The 21,956-nt window shown below is 43.3% G+C and overlaps 2 protein-coding genes across 2 annotated transcripts in view; both read right to left on the bottom strand.

Annotated features, from left to right (window-relative positions):
* Positions 1–13,362, bottom strand: part of LOC135199326 (prolyl endopeptidase-like) — a 48,981-nt gene extending 35,619 nt beyond the window's left edge. The window contains exons 1-5 of the mRNA XM_064227260.1: positions 13,268–13,362; positions 9,048–9,167; positions 8,280–8,503; positions 6,864–7,041; positions 5,764–5,856 (exon numbers count right to left, since the gene is read on the bottom strand). Coding sequence (XP_064083330.1) covers positions 5,764–5,856; positions 6,864–7,041; positions 8,280–8,503; positions 9,048–9,107 — 555 coding nt within the window. The 5' untranslated portion in view covers positions 9,108–9,167; positions 13,268–13,362. The remainder of the gene's footprint in view (positions 1–5,763; positions 5,857–6,863; positions 7,042–8,279; positions 8,504–9,047; positions 9,168–13,267) is intronic.
* Positions 1–21,956, bottom strand: part of LOC135199327 (prolyl endopeptidase-like) — a 119,509-nt gene that overhangs the window by 44,122 nt on the left and 53,431 nt on the right. The window lies entirely within an intron of this gene.

Below are 21,956 nucleotides of genomic sequence, written 5' to 3'. Positions count from 1 at the left end.
CTCAGGAAGATAAGGAAATCTGCTATCTGAGTCACAGAGGTACTGGAGGAGGAAACTTTATGAGTACTGCACCAACGTCGAAAAACATCCCACTTCGACTGGTAGACTCTACATGTGGAAGGTCTACGTGCATTGGCAATAGCCCTTGCAGACTTTGCCGAAAAGCCCCTTAGCTCTGACGAGACTCTTGATAGTCTAATCCAGTCAGACTGAGAGCGGGGAGGTTTTTTTGTGAAACCTGTCGAAGTGGGGCTGTTTGAGCAGATCGACTCTTAGTGTAAGGATCTTGGGACATCCACCCAGCCATTCCAGTACTCTGTGAACCAGTCGTGGGCGGGCCAGAACGGAGCTATCAAAGTCATCCTTGCTCCCTCTGAAGCTGCGAACTTCCTTAACGTTTCCCCTAGAATCTTGAAAGGCGGGAACGCGTAAAGATCCAGATTTCTCCAATCCATCAGGAATGCATCTATTGCCACTGCTCTTGGGTCTGCAATAGGGGAGCAGTATAGATCTATCCTCGCATTCCTGGAAGTCGCAAATAGATCGAGATGGGGCCTGCCCCACGTCCTCCACAGCTCCTGGCATACGTCCGCGTGCAGAGTCCACTCTGAGGGAAGGACTTGATTCCTTCTGCTTAGCAGATCCACTCTGACATTTCTTTCTCCCCGTACGAACCTGGTGAGAAGCCTTATCTTCCTTTCCTCTGACCACAGGAGGAGCGATCTCGCTGTCTCGTACAGGGAGAAAGAGTGAGTCCCCCCTGTTTATTTCCGAATGTAAGCCAGGGCTTTGGTGTTGTCCGAGTTGATCTGAACATATTTCCCTTTTACGAGGGGTTCGAAGGTCTTGAGAGCTAACCAAATCGCTGTTAGCTAGTTCTTGTTGATGTGCCAGGACACCTGATCCCCCATCCAGGTGCCTGACACTTCTCTCGACCCGAGAGTAGCTCCCCAACCTATGTCCGAAGCGTCTGCATATAACACTAGGTTGGGGTTCCGAACCTGCAAGGAAAGGCCTTCCTTGAACAATAGAGGGTCTAGCCACCAACGTAGATCCTCCTTTATCTCTTGCGAAATCTTGAACGCAAAGTCCAGACCTTGAGATTTCCGATCCCAGTTCCTCGTCAGGAAGAACTGTAGGGGTCTGAGTGCAACCTTCTAGAGAAACGAATTGCTCCAGCGAGGAGAGTGTCCCAACAGACTCATCCACTCCCTCGCTGTGCATACATCTTTCTCTAGAAAGATTGCTACCTTCTCCAAACCTCGGGTTATCCTCTCTGGGGACGGATACGCCCGAAAAACCTGAGAAGCCATCAGAATCCCCAGATAGATACGCTCTTGACTGGGGATTAGCTGTGACTTCTCGAAATTCACTAGCAAACCCAGAGAAGCTGCTAGATTCAACGTCACTCGTAAGTCCTCCAGACATTTCTCCTTGGATTTGGCCCTGATAAGCCAATCGTCCAAGTAGAGGGAAATAACCTCACGTCCCTCGAGATGAAGCCACTGGGCAACGTTCTTCATCAGTCCTGTGAATACTTGGGGGGCCGTGGAAAGGCCGAAGCATAGGGCCCTGAACTGAAAAACGTTCCCTCCCCACCTGAATCTGAGAAATTTGCGAGAAGAAGAATGGATCGGTACATGGAAGTAAGCGTCCTGAAGGTCCAGCGACACCATCCAGTCCCCGGGACGAAGAGCTGCTAAGACTGATGACGTCGTCTCCATAGCGAACTTCCTCTTCTTCACAAAGACATTCAGGGCGCTCACGTCCAGAACCGGTCTCCATCCTCCTGAGTTCTTGGGAACTAGGAACAGACGGTTGTAGAACCCCGCTGAAAGAGGGTCCTGAACCATCTCTATTGCCTCTTTCTCTAACATCAGCTCTACCTGCTAGAGCGAGGGCTTGATTCATTAGTGGGTCTTTGTATTTGGCCACCAGATGCCCTTGGAGTGGTGGTCAAGGGTGGTCTCGAGATAAAGGGAATGAGGTATCCCCTCTTGATGATCGCGAGGGACCAGTTGTCTGCCCCCTTTCGTGCCCAGACATCTGCAAAGTTCAGAAGTCTGGCACCCACAGTTGTCTGGAGGACACACGAACTACTTCTTGGCCCTAATAGACCGAGAGAAGGTCCTTCCTCTTCTAGGTGGTCTCGAACCTCTGGAGGAAGAAGAGCGAGACGAAGGTCCTCCATCGAAAGGGTTCTTGCCTACTTTGAGCCTCCTTCTTCGTCTTCTGTTGAAACGAAGGTTTCGGGATTCTAGCAGAGCGAGCCAGCATATCCTGCGTCGCTTTTGCTGATAACGAGCTGGAGATATCATTAATAGTCTTCTTGGGGAAGAGTTGCGGGGAAAGTTGTGAATACAGCAAGGAAGCTCTCTGTGCGTGAGAAAGAAACCGCCTTGGTAAGAAAAGAGCAGAAAACGGCCCTCTTCTTACTACTCCTGCACCAAAAAGTGAAGCAATTTCCCCGGAACCGTCTCTCACTGCCTTGTCCATACAAGACAGAACTGCGTGGAGGTCTTCAGGCGAAAGAGTGTCTTGCTCTTGAGTCCTCTTAGCCAACACTCCAAGGGTCCAGTCAAGAAAGTTAAAAACTTCTAAGACTCGGAACATTCCCTTCAGAAGGTGATCCAACTCGCTCATACCCCACATCGTCTTCGCAGAATTCAGCGCCGAGCGACGTGTGGAATCAACCAACGAAGAGAAGTCCGAGTCTGCAGAAGAGGGAAGAGTCAGACCAAGGGCTCTCCTGACTCGTACCAGAACCCCATCTTACCCGTCAGCTTGGACGGGGGAAAAGAAAAAAAACTGTCTTGCCTTTCTCTTCTTTTGAAACCAACCAGTCGTCAAAGTTCTTCAGAGCCTTCTTCATAGACACTGTAGGCTTCATCTTAACGACTGAAGACTTCTTAGCCGTATTGGTCGTTGAAAATAAGGACGGAGGAGACGGAGGAGCAATGGCCGAAAGAGACTCCCCAAAATCTTGCAAGAGGAGGTCTGTCAGTCTCTTATATGAAGAAACCGAAGCATCCTTGGGCAAATCTTCCTCTGAATCCCCAATAAATTCTTCCGAAAGAATGACGTCTAGAAGCTCTACTGCCCGGGGAGGAGAGCTAATCCTTGGAGAGCGCCTGTTCGGAGAGCGCCTACTGGGAGAAAAACCACTGGAGAGCGCTTACACGGGGAGCGCCTACCAGGAGAGCGCCTAGTAGGAGAGCGCCTACCAGGAGAGCGCCTACTTTGAGAGCGCCTCCCAGGAGTGAGCCTACTAGGGGAGCGCCTAGTTGGAGAGCGCCTCCCAGGAGAGAGCCATACTTGGGGAGCGACATTGCTAGGAGAGCGCCTACAAGTGGAGGCTCGTCTGTCCGGAAACAGATTCTAACTCCACAGAAGAGCGTCTGGATAAGGGAGCGCCTATCAGGCTCTCTGCGCCTGCTAGGCTCTTGGCGCCTGCCACCTCAATACGCCTGCCAGGCTCTTGGTGCCTATAGGGCTCAAAACCCCTGCCAGGCTCTTGACGCCTGCCACGGGAGAGGAAAACACATCCCACAGGAGGATTCCCTGTCAGAAGCGCGGCGCTTACAAGGCTCTGAGCGCCTATCCAATCGGGAGTGATCCAACGGAGGAGAAAGCTTCCGTTGCCGCCTACAAGGCTCTTGGCGCCTACTAGGCTCTTGGCGCCTACTAGGCTCTTGATGCCTACTAAGCTCCGAGCGTCCGTCAAAAGGAGAGTGGCCACCAGGCGAAGAACTCTTCCTTCGCTCCTGACGAAAACGAGGCTCTTGACGTCTGTCAAGCTCTTGACGCCTAACTGAAGAGGAGCGGAAAATCCTGAGGAGAGAGCCTGCTGGCTCCTTACGCCTGACATGCTCACAACTCTTGCTGGGAAGAGAGGAGAGCCTACTCGGAGAAAGATCCCGAGCTCCAGCCTGCACTTCTGACCTCCTACTAACAGGCTCAAAAGCTTCTCTAGCCAGAGGAGATTTAGCCGAAGGAACGTTCTTAGACTTCTTCACCGGAAGTGAGGCGTCCTTCCGACGATGAGAAGTCCCGGCAATAGACTACCGCTAAAGCCGCAATCTGCGCCTGCAGACCGCCAGGATACGCGCAGGAGATCTCTTAAACTCCTCTACAGGGGACGAAGTCGAGAGCGAACAGGAGAAGCGTAAACGGACGAAATCTTGGTTCTCTTGCGTTCCACTTCTGGTTCTTCCGCGAAGGATTCGGGGCTGGAAGGAAGGGCGCAAGGAGCCTTCCAGGGCCTCTTGAGAGGGCGAGACGACTCCGAGGCTCCATCTACGCTGAGGAGAAGGCGACGAAGATGACGAGAAGCACTGGCGCAATAATCCTCCTTCTTGGTTCAAATCCAAGGCAGCCTGGGAACGAGCAACAGGAACTGCCGAGGGACGCCTGACCGTGGGGGTTCTCCCTAACTTCCTGCGGCTTTCGACTTTCCTCCTATACTGGGTCTGGGGAGTCTGGAAGAGGTTCTAGGCCTGGAAGCGTTAGTGAGCCAGTCAGACGCACCCTCCACTGCACTGATCACTTGCACTCTCATTAACTCTTACCTTGGTTTTCGAGAGCGAGCGAGGCTCTCCTTACTCCTGATCGAGGCTCTCCCAGAAGCAAACTTCCGAAAAAGAATCTTCGGTTCAAACTGGGCGCAGGGGCTGAAACCGGAGAAGGAACTACTTCTACTACAGGATTCTCAGCGTCAACTTCACTCACCCTCGATCTACTAGAACTCTTTGAAGAAGCCTTGCGCACCCTATCCTTCTCTAACTTTCTCACATAAGAAGAAAGAGCCTTCCAACCATCCTCATCCAAATTCTCACACTCTTTGCAAGGGATAATAAAAGAGCATTCATTCCCTCTACAAGACGTACATACAGTGAGGATCTAATGCAGCTTTAGGAAGCCTAACTTTACATTCCTTCACTGAACAAACCCTAAATAAACTAGGTTTCTTAACTTCAGAATCATCCATGATTATAGATATTGTAAGAGAAATCCAAAAGAAAATCCAAAAAACAGTCCAAAAAGCGTATGCCAAGCCAACAAACAAAGGGTACTTCACCAAAATCCAAATCGTCGGCAACGAGAACGAATTTAACTATCGTAAGGACTGAACAACAGGTGTTGTCCAGCCGGCGACAGAAAATAATCTGACAAGAAAGGGGGACTGGTTCTTACATCCGCCTCCCAGCGGCGGGTAAGGTAGATCACCTGACCTACCTGTAGCGTGTGCCGCGAGTTTTGAATTTTCTGTCGTGACGTCTGAGACCTAAGCTAAGTATATATCTGGCAGGGAAGTTCATGTACAAAAATATAATTCTTATATAAGTAATTCATCAAGTAATATAAGTAATTTATTAAGTAATTACATAGCTGATCCCCACATTGACAGGAGGTGAGATGCATGAACAAATCTACTCCAACACATTATGATACGTAATGAATTGAGAATAGAGTGCTTGCATTTAAATAATGTCATCTTGGGGTTGGAAAGTTATGGTACTATTCACAAACATAGGATGAGTTTACAACTCGAGTAAATAAAAGCTTTTAATTTTCCTTATTCACATCTTTGAGGAAATTGAATGTTTCTATCAACAGCTTCCTGGAGAGTACAAGTTGTGGTGATCCAACCACCTTTGGTAAAAGTGAAGAGAATTATAAAGCTCATTTTTATGCATTTCCAAAAAGTTTCTTGACAACAAAAAATGTCTAAGTGTTTAAAAAAAAATAACTCATTTTATTTACCCCATAGAAGATTCCTTTGTTGTCATGGGTCCAAGATATACTGGAGAACTTGACTTTTTCTAGAACTTCTGGATAATCTTCGCCAGAAGCCACCTGTAAATAAAACAAGAGTAGTATACGCTCTCAGACACTAATCATGATCTGTTAACTGTTGAGTAATTTTTTTCCAATAATGAAATCAATTTTATAATACATACACTCACTACTTTCAACCAATTTCATTTCATACAAGTTCTCTAACAAACATACCAACCGTTACTAAAAAAAAAAATTGTGCATTATTACATGGTTATCCGTGCTAGATATACTTTTTTAGCAAAACTATGTGCCCAAACTGGCTCAGCCAAACCTAAGTTTGCAGTACATAGGTAGTCTAAGCTTCACTACATTCATGTGCAGTTGCCAGCCCATACAATCACAAACATTCACACACTATTTAAGTGTTATGAAATCAGTGGTTTAGGAATATAAATTTACTTCAATGTTTTTTTAAACCTTAAGTATATGGCTGAATCTGATGACTGGATGTGCTAAACATAGTGATTCAAAAGTCTCGGATACTTTTATTAGGTGTATTCATACTTTATTTTTCTGAATTAAAAGACCATTTACTCAATGCATCATACTTGCTTTTAGTGTATTTTAACATCTGATATGTTTTATTCAATAACAAAATACAGTATTTGGTACACGACACATGACAAAAGTTAAGTGACAACAGACCTGTCATAATGATAACTCTTTTTTACCATTCATCCATTTTGAAGGTAATAAGTTGTCCATAACTTGTATAATTCTATATCAGTCTCTGATCAATTTCCATAATGAAGACAACGAAAAAATCGGCCAAGTTCTAAAATCTCAAGTAATACATGTTAAACAATCATTATTTAAATACTTAATGAATATCAAATATTCTCATACATTTTACACACTCTTCATACCAATTTGTTTGTTTGTTTGTATGGTGTTTTTACATTGCATGGAACCGGTAGTTATTCAGCAACGGGATCAATGGCTATACGTGACTTCCGTGTAAAACTGTTAAGGCAATGAAGAAACTCCTATAATGGCAAAAGTACATCTTCAGTTAACAATACCTTCTTGAAATGAATGGATATCCAATCAGAGCCACTACTACTCAGACCATAAGCATAGATCTCTCCATCTTCACTGAATGCTGAGCCTGAAATCGCAATGGTCCCATCTTCAGAGAGCTTGTTGGGATCTAGGAATACTCTAGCTTCACTATCTAAGGAGTCTTGAACGTACATAACACTGCAATGAGAACAATACATGGGATTATTATTGTATTCAGTCAACAATGCTAAAAATAGACATACAGATGAGAAAATCCCCAGCCTAAAAACTGGGCAAATCTGTTAAACATAGAGGCACTTGGTGGACATCCCTAATGACTAATTTTTCTTCAGCAAAGAATCTAATGCCACACTAATAACAGAACATATTTTACGAGAATTCATCAGTGAATGACAAAATCTGCACTCAAGTCCATCAAGATAATTGATCTGAATCAACATTTTCAGCCTAACTAATTATAGTTTTTGTGAAGCACTAATCTCTCAGGAAACATAATTATGCTATCGCTGTATCTGACTAACACCATATTCTTTGGAAGTTCGAATTTCAAAAGGTACGATTTTGTAGTTCATTGGTTTGGTTTACTATTTTTTTTATATAAACAAATGAACAAGATACAGTAGTTTGACAGTCAGAAGGAAAAGAGTAAATTAAAAATCAAGAGCAGAAGGAAATGAGTGGTTCTTTCATAAAGCTTGTCCTATGGATCTATTCTTAAGTACAGTGAAAATTGGACTTAAATGAATACTTAATTTCTCAAGCACTGGTGAAAACTGGAGCCTAAGAAAGATAACAATATACTATAAATAAATACCAACTCATGCTCTACCAAGAACTACCACCATATACAGTGTGCCATGAAAGGCACTCTGTAAGCTTTTCTTCAACAGCAGATATCAGTTCCTCTGCCAGAGGTGCTTGTGAAAGATGAGAGTTAAGTGTCAACTTAATGAAAGCCAATAAAGTAAGAATTATTATCAAAGACGAACCCCATTCATATGGAACAGGCCCATATAGGCCCTTGACTTGAAATTGAAGCTTCCAAAGAATATGGTGGTCATTCAAAACAAGTAACAGAAGGCAAAAGGAAATACAGAGAGAAGAGATCAATGATTAAACATGAAAAAAAAAATTAACAAATGAATATATAAGTAGGACAAATGCAAGTCAATTATAAACTACAAGAAGAATTACTTTAGGTTAGTAGTGCATTGCATCTTTGCTTGGACTTGAGAGGTTCCAGTGGCACAACATAATCAGGGAGACTTATTCCATAGTCCTATGGTGTGTGGAATAAAAGACCTCTGGAACTGAAAAGTTCACCGGCGAGGCACATTTACTGCAAAAATATTTCCAGGAAATTGTAACTAGCAATCAGTACCAGGTTCCGAGGATAAACTTCATCTTACAATTACCTCTGGTTCTGCAATCCAGAATTCATGAAGAAGAAATAGCGGGTGCCTCTTCGGAAAGGACAATAATATTTAGGATAATTCCACAAATTGGTTAACTGAGACTTGATGCTTTCTCGAGCTGGACATTTCTCCAAGTAGGGTACAGTGATATTATTCTGAGCATCCACAAATGCCTTGGTTTCTTCGGAGTCTGGATCTTCAAGCCATCTGTACGGATCGTGAATCTACAGGGAAAAAATGAAGTAAAATGAATGAATTTAATATCCACGTTGAATGCAAGTGAATCAACAATACAAAAGAAGACATTCCTGTTGGTTTCTCCTAATAATTTCATTATTGGCTAAACTCTTATTGAAAGACTTACATAAATGGTAGTAGTCAAACTACTCAATAAGTCGCCCACAAACTAATAATGTATGTATATGAAAACTAGGGAACGATTCAAGAAGAAATTAATGGCGAATAGTTATGTATTAAAAAGCAGTTATGACCTAGGGGAAACAGTTAGTCAAAAACCTACAAACTACCATAAAAAATAAAGCCAGACAGATATATCAAGTGAAAAGGCCTCCAGAAAGGCGAGGCAACAGTTCAGTTAGAAAAGTGTTAGTAAAATTCATAAAGACAAGATGAAGGTAATCAATTGCATAAAACTTGGAACTAGATTGAATATTGAGCCATAAATTCACAATGAGCTTAATCCTGAAGGCCTCTAGAACCATCTTTGAAAATCTTAGAGAGATATTATTTAACGATACGAAGCTTTACCTTGACGCCATGATGCTCTTCAAAGAACGATTCGTCTCTGCGTACTTTCGGATACTCCATTTTCTTCTTCTTTGGAACTTTACTGGTGTGTGTTGCACTCTTGGTGGAACCTCTACTAATCTGTGGGCAAATGGGGAAGGAGAAGCGCATTCAATACATCACCTTTCACACCCAAGATCCAGATGATTAGGATCAGTAATTTGGAGTCTGGTTTAACATGATATTGTTAGAATACAATAAAGTTTTGTACATACTTACCCGGCAGATATATACTTAGCTGACGTCAGAGACATAAGCTAAGTATATATCTGCCGGGGAAGTTGCATGTACAAAATATCTTTTTGCTAATGAGGAAGACACAAAAAGGGGGGTGGGGTGATATGTTTGGATGGATAGGTAGGATAGTGCAAAAGATAATGTATGGTAGTTGATAATGATATTTAAATTAGATTCTATGTAGTATACTTACCAAGTAATTACATAGCTAAGAATTTCTAGGTACAGGCAGCTGAAATTTGAAGATTGTGTTAGCTATTCTCTGGCGCCAATGGGTGCTTGGGTGCCAACAGGGGCTCAGGAGCTGCCGTACGCTCGAAAGTAGCCAAGTGGTCAACAGCAACTGGATGCTTGGGAGCCAAGACGCAAACAGTAGACAGCGGGCACCCTGACATCACTGGGTGTTCGGGAGCCAAAACACAAACTGGAGCTGGGTGCTCAGAATCACCTGCATCATTCACCAAAAGAGGAGGATCCAGAGCCACTCGATGCTCTTGCACACTAGACCGCCTAGGAGAGCAAGATCTAGCCAAAATACTCTCTGAAGTCAATACTGGCTCCAATAGGCGCAATGAACTTCGGTGCTTTTGCCTAACCACAAGTTTGGAAAAGGCTTTTTCCTTGACATCTAACAGGAGAACTGTCTGATGGAAAAAACCTCTGGGCTGTCTCAGAAACTGCAAGAGGGTTTAAATTCTTCAACTTCCTTAAGAGGCACCTAAGGGGTGTAAGAAACATCCACTGCAGACTTTTCAGTGGCCTGGATTTATCACTGAAGTGCCATAGGTGCCATTGTTCAGGGCTAGATGTCTCCGAACTGGAAGAAAGCCGACGTGCACTACCCAAGACACCTTTCCAGCAGCTGTCTGTTGCCGCCTGGAAATCCCATACAAGTGCAAATGAGAGGCCAACTGCATGTGGGCAGACCCAAACCCCCACCAACTTTCCTTGGGCCTCCAGTATGACTTCTCCCAGGCACGGGGAGGTATGTCAGGGACCTTCGCCTAAGAGAATCGGTGGGATGGACAGCCAGCTCCTCCACTAAACACTTCATTTTTCCTTCGATCAAGAATAAGCACCGACTGTCCTAACTGAGCCATGGAGTCAGCCAAGAGCTCAAACTTACACTCAAACCTTGCTTCAGGGATGACATTGGCACTGGGTTTGGAGGCATGGTAGTGGGTAAAGGAGTAGGTGGTATAGTCGAGAGATTGGAATTAGGTGACATAACAAGAGATAATAGGTACTTCAGAGGAAGATTTAGAGCATTCCTGACTAGCCAAAAATCTTTCGTGACTAGCTGTCACTTTTCGCTTCCTATCCTTTCCCAGTTTGGAAAGATCCGAAGACAAACCCTTCCATCGTGTAGAACCCAGTCTACGCATTCAGCACACATCCCATCTGGAGAGCAAACTTGACTCCTACACTTGGTACGCACCGTGCAAGTTGTACCTAACAGATGTCAACTGTCTTGCAACCCTTGCTACAAAAACGGATGCTAATCACTCCTGAGTCAGATATACGTTAAATGAACAGTCTCTAAATCTAAAATTGATCAAAAAAAGGTTGTAATTGATAGCTTGACTATCTAAATGCCGAATGGCTATGAAAAGCTTCTCAAAATATTTCACCAATACAATGGTTAACAACTGGTAAAGACAATGACATCCAAATTTAAAGAGCTGCTGCTTACAACCTTTGTTGGGAGCCAGCCAGCAGAAATAAATTAAGCTCTCTGCTATGTTGTTTCCCTTCTACTCCAATAGTGGGTGGGGGTCCCTAGCTACACAAAAACAAGAGTCGCTCTCGCAATATTCACATTTTCGCTGCTGGTACTTATAAATTCTTGGCTAAGTAATTACTTGGTAAATTACATACATAAAAACAGACAGCAATATAGCATGGGGCAAAAGATATGCTTCAGAGTCTTTAGTACCACCAACAGTTTTAAATGACCATTATCTTTAATATCACGCTTTTGTATACCCAACTGTGATCATACAGTATGGAAAATTATTTAACTAGACTTTACAAAAAATACAGGCCAGCACGGACAGGTATTACCAATGAAGTTGCTGGAAAGTATACCAAGATGGTTTGGCCACAGGAAAAAAGCAATAAGAGACAATGGAGGAACTGTAGTAGTACTGCAGACATGAAACCTAGTGGAGCAGCCAAGATTAGTACACATAGCAAAAATCCAAAATGTAAAATTGGATCTGGACTGCTGGTATAAAAGTGCAAATGAAAGAAGAGGAAAAATACATTCTAGGTACCTGCAACTTTATCAAATCTCAACTTAGTGGCTACATTATTATAATTTTTTGCCATCCTACCCTTTCAAAAGTGATGCACCAACAAAAAATCTTAAATTGAATGATAAATCTAACGTATATGATAGCTTGAACTATAAAATATCCATATTCAAATGTGTCTAATAAGGTGAGGACTACTGCACACACAAAAACATTCACCATCATTATGACAAAGCAAGTTTACCGTAACTAATTTAACTTTTTTAATTCATAAGAATCTGTTGTGCATCAAGAGGAGGTACTTTTAACCTCAAGAAGAACAAAATTCCTGGTAAAAACGTGTGATGGTTTAGCCAAGGGAATACTTTGTTTGGTACAAACAACTGAAATATACGTACTGTACTATGCTGTATCATAGTTTTTAGATGAAATTTAGCACGTGAACTTTTTTATGTGGTGTTACAATCAGTCTAACATTACTCAATAATACAAGTGATATCCTAACAACTTGTGACCTCAAGACAACACTCACAGACTAAATCTAACTACAAAACCACCATGACATGTGACGTGCCATACATTTTACTAAAGTACTGAACAATTCACAGAGAATCCTCACCAACTTCAAAAATGAATTCCAACACTCTGGCACTTCACATATCGGGGAATGACATAGAGTCAAATGATGTGAATAGCCAGCTGCAAAAATGATGGAAAAAAGTACATACTACATCTTGTAGCAAATCTTGAATGTTCCTTCTAGATTTATACATCAGCAGAAAATCTGACCAACTGGTCTGATGAAACTATATAAGGATAAATTTCACGTTGAGTAAAATATTACTTTCCTAAATCACTACACAAGCAGGATTTCAGCTTATTAATTCTGGAACATTACCAACAGTGCTGAACAACTGACCCATCAAAAGGTCTCTTTTTAAGTGTAAAAAAAATTCATGCCTAACATGTTGCTAACTGACCCTCCAACAAACAGCCTTGACAGAGATAAAGAAGTTCCATTTCTGAAAGTTTAAGCAGCAATTCAGTCAGACCATTGTCATTTCTTTAGTAGTAGTCATAGGTCAGGTATCAAGTTACAATGTACGTATATTTCTACCATACGGACAGTCCCAGTTTCTCAGCGGACTCAGTTAATAGCGAACCAGTTTTATGGTGCTTGTCTATCACCATAAAATCAGCAATTTTGGCGCTATAACACAGTGAGTTCCCGTTATCAGCACCCGCCATAAAATAGCCGAGTTTCGGTTATGGCGGCTTTCGTTTATCAGTGCCCCCGCTGAGAATGGAACCTCACCGATAACCGGGGACTGTCTGTATAGAGAAAATTCCTCTTAACCAACAATATTGCAAAAAACAAGCATATTCTGCATCTGAGAAGGGCCTAATGGTTTTGGATGTTTAAAAACAACAAGAACTAATATACTTTCAAATGATATCTAGCTTTGAAGTTGCCTAGCATACGGAATGGAAAAAGTTATGGCAATCATTCACTAACTGACGAGCTAGAATACCCTACAAAATTCAAAATTTACATTGTTACTATGTTGGACCTTTGGGATCAGCAGGAGTCATTCAAGTTAACAGTTTTATTAAATATACATATGGTTAGACCAAACCCCATTCTGAGTCATACCAAAGGCTAAAACACTTAGGTGTTGCAATCTTTACCTGAAGGGCGACAAGCGTTCTCTTGCATAAACTTTGACGAAGGAGAACAGTCTCTAGAACACCTGAAATTATAATAAAGTAGCACAACTGAACAGGCTTTCTTTATCCTTCAGAGAAATTGAGTAACTTTTCATAAAATAAAACACATACCAGTAAGTATGCACAACTTTCAAACATTCTGTAATATACACAAGCTCAATAAAGCTACCTACTGTATTTGAAACAGCTCAGATATTGACAAGTTTGGCTTTTCATTTACTCTGAGCAAGTGTTATGACAATATTATAAAGACATACCTTCTGTAAATGTCTTAACATCTTTTCATATCCTACCAATATTACTGATAAAATTGAAGTTATAAACATGTACTACTTGAATGACTCCCCTTTACAGAACACATGACTAATTTTTCCACCACTGGCCACTTGGTGCTACATTTGGCGGAATAATTATAACAAGTGACCCAAACATTCAAGCGTGACCATCTTAGCCAACTATGAACTTTCACCAACAAAAATGCAAGAAATTACAAGAAATTCTTTGTGCAAACAGGCTCCTAGATGGCAATAATATTCAATGGAGTCCCACAACTTCAAATGCAGAAGAAAATATATATAGCAGTTCATTCGGGTATACACAAAGGAACAGTACCTAACACTGTCACTCTTTTGGTCTTAACTTGAAAACAGTACAGCCCAAAGTTGAACTGGATTTAACATATTTAACTTATTTTTGTAGTATAAAAACTTCACAATTTTGTGCAGTAAATCACTTTTAAAACTCACCAGAAATTAATCTATAGGACTAAGACCCTACATAGTAGAAATTAGCTTGTGGAGAGAGAGAGAGAGAGGAAGAGAGAGAGAGAGAGAGAGAGAGAGAGGAGAGAGAGAGAGAGAGAGAGAGAGAGAGAGAGAGAGAGAGACCTGACTAAGTTTATGTAAATGGCAGCTAACTAAGCACATGGGTTGGAATAGTAAATTTCCTTTTGTTCATTATGTATTTGACCAATTAAAAAGACAAATTATATACAGCAACTTTTTTTCGTTCCTTTTTTCTTAACAAGCAATACCTCCACATTTGCACGAAGGTGTCACAGCCTCCAAAAGGTATTCAGTAACTATGAGGTACGTTACAAGCTTCCAGGTAGCTTAAGCTTTTGAACTTGTGTAAGAGGCTGTGGCCTCAGGTTAGGTTACATGCATCTGCAACCCCTATTGACACGTTTTAAAGATTTACATCTATTTACTCCATTCACTGAGAGTTTTGGGTAATTATGCTTATGCTACATACAAGAGCATACAGAATCTAATATTTTCTTAGTGGTTCTCCGTGTTTTGAACATTTTTATCCATTTCTGTTGGTGATATTCAATAGTTTTTACACCTAAATTTCTAGTTTCCTGCTGTTGTTAAGGACATCATGGTATCAAATGAAACAGATAAAATAAGGGTAATCCCACAAGTGTTTTAACTACTGCCTAAAACATACTGTTTAATCTTACACTGATAGACAAATTACAAACCTTCATTTACCTTTGACTAGATAACAGCAATAAAGTCAATTTACATGAGAAGAAAAATGGACAAATAGAATTACTAGTACAGTAGAGCCCTGGACCTCGATGTTAATCCGTTCCAGAGGATGCGTCAAGATGCGATTTTATCGAGATCAGAATGAATTTTTTTTTCCCATAAGAAATAATTGAAAATGGATTAATCCATTCTTGACCACCAGTTATTACCTTAACCTTGCGTTTTTATACATAGCATTACCCATAAATACACACAAATTACAATTAAATAATCTCAATATTAAATAACATACCATTCAATGTACTTTTCTCATTTTTAAATATATACTGTAGTAAAATAACTGCCCTACATACACCCAATTTGGCCATAATACAATGGTTGACTGAGTGCCATAGGCTAGGCTAGGTACGTAGTATGTACTGTAAAGGGCACTTGTATATTATTGCTAATAAGTAAAACATTGAATATCAAGCCTAATTCTCAGCAAATTAATAAAATACTAAAAATAAGCTGAATTATGTCAGGTTATCATAAACTTACAAAAAATTCCCTAGTTACGTCGCTAGCAAGTGGCCGTAAACAGACGTAAACAAATCATACAGTCTACTGGATACTGTATACAAAATCACTTTAAAATATCTTTCAATACGTGTTATGATATTAAAATTTTTTTTCTCTCAAATTATTGTTGTAGAATGGGGGCACTTTTCATAGTCAATGTATGATTTAAAGTGTGACATCAGACATCATTATCAGCAGAGTAATACCCACTGAAAGTAAATCTCCATAAATGTATGCCTTTAAGATTGGATAGAATCCCGATACTATTAAGGATAGCTGGGGAGCTGTCAATATCACAAAACCCTTTAATTTGATTATAAAATACTACCAAGAAAATTTTGCCCTTTAGTAAACAACAAGGCTTTAAGTCAAGCATGACTGGGACCTATGAATTACGAGCATCGTAATTCAAGCACAACTGGAAATTACGAATAATGACTAATAAGCAGACTGCAAATTGTTTTGGCAGGCAAAAGCATTGCACTGAAAAAAAAAAAAAACACATGTAGCACTTTATTTAGTATACTACATTTTTAAATAATATAGCGGCAATTCTTAAACCCAGCTTTCTTTAGTAAATTAAGTTCCATTTGGCATCTTAAGAAAGTGATCATATCGATACAATGAAATCAGCTGATATTTTCAGAATGTATACAAAAATGATATTGTTAAACTACAATAAAGTTTTGTACATACTTACCTGGCAGATATATACTTAGCTATAGTCTCCGACGTTCCGACAGAATTTCAATCTCGCGGCACACGCGACAGGTAGGTCAGGTGGTCTCCTTACCTTACCGCCGCTGGTGGCGGGCGTATGAACCAATCTATCTCTCCAGCAGATTTTTTCTCTTTCACCTGTCTCCTGAGGGGAGGCTGGGTGGGCCATTAGACGTATATATCTGCCAGGTAAGTATGTACAAAACTTTATTGTAGTTTAACAATATCATTTTTGTACATGAACTTCCCTGCCAGATATATACTTAGCTGATTGGCACCCTTGGTGGAGGGTAAGAGACAGCTAAAGTAATAAGGAGAGATAAGAAACAACTGATGTTGTAGGATATAAATAACCTTGGTTCTACCTGTTCAGGCAGAAGCTTCATTGATATTATCTCTGAGTCTGCGTTGCCTGGAGAGCTACAGCTAGGACGTGACCTGATGCTGAAAGACTCTCGGATCTACCACTGGGATATGTGATCCCTTTGTGTGGTAGAATCCAAGTCGGATCCTGTTAAAGGGAGTTCGTCCCTATCTTAACAGGTCCTAACCACTACTACTGCAAGGAGCCACACTCATCAGACCACCTAACCAAACTACTAAAGATTAGTATTACGACCTAAAGAGATGCCATCATGCATCCTCTTTAAGGCAACCAACAACAACAAATACAAGGGGGAAAAATTTATACTACTAAACAGGATGAGTTCCAGCTCCCTGCCCCAGCACTGAATCCGCAGATACGTACGGGCCCAACCAAGGCGAAGCATTTTTCGTAAGTGATTTCTCACATCACGTAAGTAGTTGGTTCGCGAACACTGACTGACATCACATCAGAATGTTGTCTCCATCAGATTTGCCGCACGGACATATTCTTGTTGAAAGCAAGAGAAGTTGCTATGGCTTCTTACTTCGTGTGCTTTCACTTTAAGAAGCCTAAGATGTTCTTCTCTGGCAGGATCCGTGTGCTTCTTTGATGAGGCTTCTCAAGAAGAAGGACAATGCGTTTCTTCGACAATGGACGAGTAGGCTCTTTTACTGAACACCACAGGAGGAACCTCTCGGTTGGCTTTCAGTTGCTCTTTTCTTCTAAGGTAGTATTTACCCATTCTCACTGGCAAAGGGTTCCCTCTCGGGTTCTTCTCCTACCAAAGAAGATAACCCACGAATCTCGAAGTTCTTCTTGGGCCATGGACTTGATGGGTTCTCATTCTTTGCAAGAAAACCAGGAAGGAAAGAGCAAATGAGAGAGTCCTCCTTAAAAACCCACATTACCATCAATCGCCTGAAGCTCACTCACTCTTCTGGCGGAAGCTAGAGCCATCAAAAACAGAGTCTCCTGGTAAGGTCTCTGAATGAGGCTGAATCAGGGGGTTCAAACCTAGAGGACCCAAGAATTGAAGGACTACATCCAAATTCCAGCTAGGTGTTCTTAGGATACTGCATTTTCGTTGTATTAAACGACCTAATAAGGTCCTGTAGGTCCTTATCTTCCGATAAGTTGGGAGGCCCCTGTGCCTGAAGACGTTCGCCAAACATACATACGATAGCCTTTAATCGTCGAAACGACTAAGCCACATTCTTGTCTTAAGAATAAAAAGAAGTCTGCAATTTGATTCACAGAAGGTACTGGAAGAGGAAACGTTATTCCTCTTGCACCATTTCTGAAGACATCCCACTTCGATTGGTACACTCGTAATGTGGAAGACCTCCTCGCTCTAGCGATTGCCTTAGCAGCTGCTGACGAAAAGCCTTCGCTCTGACCAGTTTCTGGACAGTCTGAAGCCAGTCAGACTGAGAGCGGGGAGGTTTTTTGTGGTACCTGTCCGAAGTGGGGCTGTCTGAGTAGATCGCTCCTTAGAGGAAGCGATCTTGGAAAACCATCCAATAGCCATTCCAGCACCTCTGTGAAACCAATCTTGTGCTGGCCAAAAGGGAGCTATCAAAGTCATCCTCGCGGAATCTGACTCTGCGAACTTCTTTAACGTCAACCCCAGAATCTTGAAGGGGGGAAACGCGTATACATCGAGTCCTTTCCAATCGAGTAGGAGAGCGTCTATCCCTATTGCTCCTGGATCCGAGATGGGAGAGCAATACAGATCCAGTCTTTGTTTCTTGAAGTGCAAATAGGTCTAAGAGAGGCCTGCCCCACAACTTCCAAAGGCTCTGGCAAACATCTTGGTGCAGAGTCCACTCTGTGGGAAGGACCTGATCTTTCCTGCTGAGGAGATCTGCCCTTACATTCCTTTCTCCCTGTACGAATCTTGGTGAGAAGTTTTGTTTTATCCCCCTTTTTCTGTCCACAGAAGAAGATCTCTTGCTGTTTCGTACAGAGAGAAGGAATGCGTCCCCCCCTGTTTCCTGATGTATGCCAGAGCCGTGGTGTTGTCCGAGTTTATTTGCACAACTGCTCCTGTCACATCTGACTCGAACTCCTTCAGAGCAAGCCACACGGCTATTAGTTCTTTCCTGTTGATGTGCCAGGAAGACTGGTCCCCCATCCAGGTTCCTGACACCTCCCTGGTTCCCAGAGTTGCCCCCAACCTGTTTCCCGACGCATCGGAGAACAACACCAGGCTGGGTTTCTGGGATTGAAGAGGCAGTCCCTGCGAGAACTTGTCGGGATCCGCCCACCATGCTAACTCCTTCTTGATTTGACGAGTAATTGACAGGGAGAACTTTCAAATCCTGAGAAGGACGACTCCAATTCCGATGAAGAAAGAATTGGAGCGGTCTCAGGTGCAACCTTCCTAGGGAAACAAATTGCTCCAGTGAGGAGAGCGTCCCCAGCAGACTCATCCACTCCCTCACTGTGCATACTTCTTTCCCTAAGAAGGTTGTTACTTTTTCGGAGTCCCCGGGCCGGACTCCTCCTCCCTGTGACGGAAAAGCCCGAAAAACTCAGAGAGTTCATCCGGATCCCCAGATAAACGCACTCTGAGCGGGAATCAGACTTGACTTCTGCAGATTGACCAGAAGTCCTAAGGAATAAGTCAAATCCAGGGTTTTTCTTCAAGTCCTTCAGACAACGATCCTCTGGAATTGGCCCGTTATAAGCCAATCGTCGAGATAGAGCGAAAATCCTCACCCCTTCCAGGTGTTAAGCCATTGTGCCACATTCCTCATGATGGCCGTAAAGACTTGGGGGGCCGTGGAGAGGCCAAAACACAGGGCCCTGAATTGGAAGATTCTTCCCCCCCATCATGAATCTTAGAAACTTCCTCGAGGAAGGATGGATTGGTACGTGGAAGTAAGCGTCCTGTAAGTCCAAGGACACCATCCAATCCCCTGGACGGAGTGCTGCTAACACCGAGGCAGTGGTCTCCATCGTGAACTTTCTTCTTTTCGACGAAGAAGTTTCAGGGCGCTTACATCCAACACCGGTCTCCATCCCCCTGAGGATTTTCGGAACTAGGAACAGGCGGTTGTAAAAGCCTGCCGAAAGATGATCTGCCACTAGTTCGATCGCCTCTTTTCCAGCATCTGATCTACCGCTAGTCGGAGGGCTTGATTCATGATGGGGTCCCTGTATCTGGCCGTCAACTCCCTCGGGGTATTCGTCAAGGAGGCCTCGAAGCGAAGGGATTAGATAGCCCTTCCTCAAAATTGACAGGGTCCAGGCATCTGCGTCTTTCTGGGCCCAGACTTCTGCAAACTGTAAAAGCCTGGCGCCTACAGTTGTCTGAAGGACTTGAGTCTTACTTGGGAGGTTTGACTGACTTCGTAAAAGTCCTCCCTCTTCTGTTTGGTTTCCGACCTCTGAACGAAGAGGATCTAGAGGTAGATGCCCTCGAAAGGGTTCCTGAGAGGTCGGCTTAGCTTTCTTTGTCTTAGTCTGGAAGGTAGGGCGCGTTTCCTTGCAGACTGTGCTAGAAGGTCCTGCGTAGCTTTGGCAGAGAGAGCCTTCGAAATAGTCTTGAACCAGGTGTTTAGGAAACAGCTGGTGTAGAGAGAGGGGCAAAGAGCAAAGACGATCCTCTGAGGCATGTGAGACAGACTTTGTTAAAAATGAGCAAAATACTGATCTTTTCTTCAAGACCCCTGCTCCAAACAGTAAGCTATTTCGCTGGCCCCATCTCTCACTGATTTTATCCATACAGGCATAAGGACCACAATTCAAATCCTCCGGAGAAAACGTGTCCGGTCCTTGAGTTTTCTTGGCTAGGCTCCGAGGACCAATCGATGAAAGTTGAAAAAACTTCCAAGACTCTAAACATGCCTTTTAGAATGTGATCCATTTCATTCATTGCCCAACGTTTGTTCTGGCCGAATTCAAAAGCTGATCTTCTAGTGGCGTCTACTAGTGCCGAAAAATCTGCGTCAGCTGACGACGGAAGGCCCAGTCCCAAGGGTTCTCCTGTCTCATACCAAAATCCTGTTCCTTCCTGAAAGCTTGCGACGGAGGGAAGGCAAACATTGTTTTCCCCGCTTCCTCTTTAGTGCGCATCCATGAACGAAACTCTTGAGCGCTTTTCTTCATAGAAAGAGTCGGCTTCATTCTCACACACGAAGATCCTTTCGTTGCTTTCGCTGTGGAGAACAACGAGTGTGGAGAAGGAGGAGCAGAGTAGGGCTCAAAGACTCTCCGAACTCCTGAAGGAGAAGCTCTGTGAGCTTCTTGTACGAAGAAACTGCTGCTGATGTATTAGTTTCCTTCACTTCAGAGGCTTCCTGGTCTTCTTGAAGAGGAGAACGAGGATGAGGAGAACGAGGATGAGGATCCTTATGAGAATCCTTAGATGATTTCCTAGCTGGGGTACAGTGCGATGAAGGAGACAAACGTCTTGAATGAGGAGAAGATTCCAAAGTAGAGAGGCGTACAGGAGAACGACGAGTTGTAAAAGACGGACGCTTATCCGAAAATTCTTGTCTAAACTCGCATTCCTTCCTAAGTGCAGACAAACTCTTAACATCCAAAGAGGAAGGACTCCTTTCTCTAGAAAGACCACGTCTATCCCTAGGGAAACTACGAGAGGGAGAGCGCCTGCTAAGAACCTGGCGCCGATCGTGAGGAGAGCGGCTACTAGGCGCCGAGCGCCTATCTGTTACAGGGCGCTTAGTGGAATCCTGGCGCCTACCAAGCGGCGAAACGTTGCTAAAAATAGGGCGCCTTTCAGGAGCAGGGCGCTCGAGAGGCTCTTGATGCTACGAAGCGAGAGCGGCTGCTACGCTCCGAGCGCTTAAACGGAGCAAGGGCGGTTCGGCGAGATGTCCTTACCGAGGAGAACGTCTGTAGGCTCCAGGCGCCTAACGAAGCAGGGCGCTGAGCGTTCTTGATTCTAGCACGAGGAGACCGATGAGGAGTAGGGAGTCTCGAGAACGAAGAGCGCCTACTAGGAGAACGAAGCAACCGAGGATCAAGGTGTCTTTCTCCAGGCGAACAGCTCCTACTAGACTCTTGATGTCTTACAGGGGAGGAGCGAACTCCATGCGATGAGCGCCTACCAGTCACGTTATCCGACGCCCGACTATAGTAGTCGGAAGGAGAAGTGCGCCTACTTCCGGAAGGGCATTCCCTAGGTTCTCTGAGAATACGAGGAGAAGAACGAAGAGACGGCGACGACGAACCAAGTCTTCTATGACCTGAGCTACTCTCTCTTCTTGCACGAACTCTAGAAGAAGGAGAAACAGAAGGGGCTGAGCGTCTACCCGAGGCAGGAATCCGATTTGAGGAAATATCTTCATAGTCCAAGGAGCGCCTATCCGTCGAATGGCGTCTCGACACCTCCGAGCGGGAGTGGTGTTTCTCTCGTGAAAAGTTACGATGAGTAGAAGAATCCTCAAAAGAAGGAGAACGCCGATTACAAGGAGAGCGCTCTTCCGACGAAACGCGCTTCGATCTCTTGATCGGGAGAGACAAATCCTTCCTTCTA

This window comes from Macrobrachium nipponense, chromosome 25 (assembly GCF_015104395.2).
Source record: "Macrobrachium nipponense isolate FS-2020 chromosome 25, ASM1510439v2, whole genome shotgun sequence".
NCBI classification, from domain to species: Eukaryota; Metazoa; Arthropoda; class Malacostraca; order Decapoda; family Palaemonidae; genus Macrobrachium; species Macrobrachium nipponense.
Note: the sequence above shows the minus strand (reverse complement) of the source record. Positions and strands in the feature narration are given on the sequence as shown.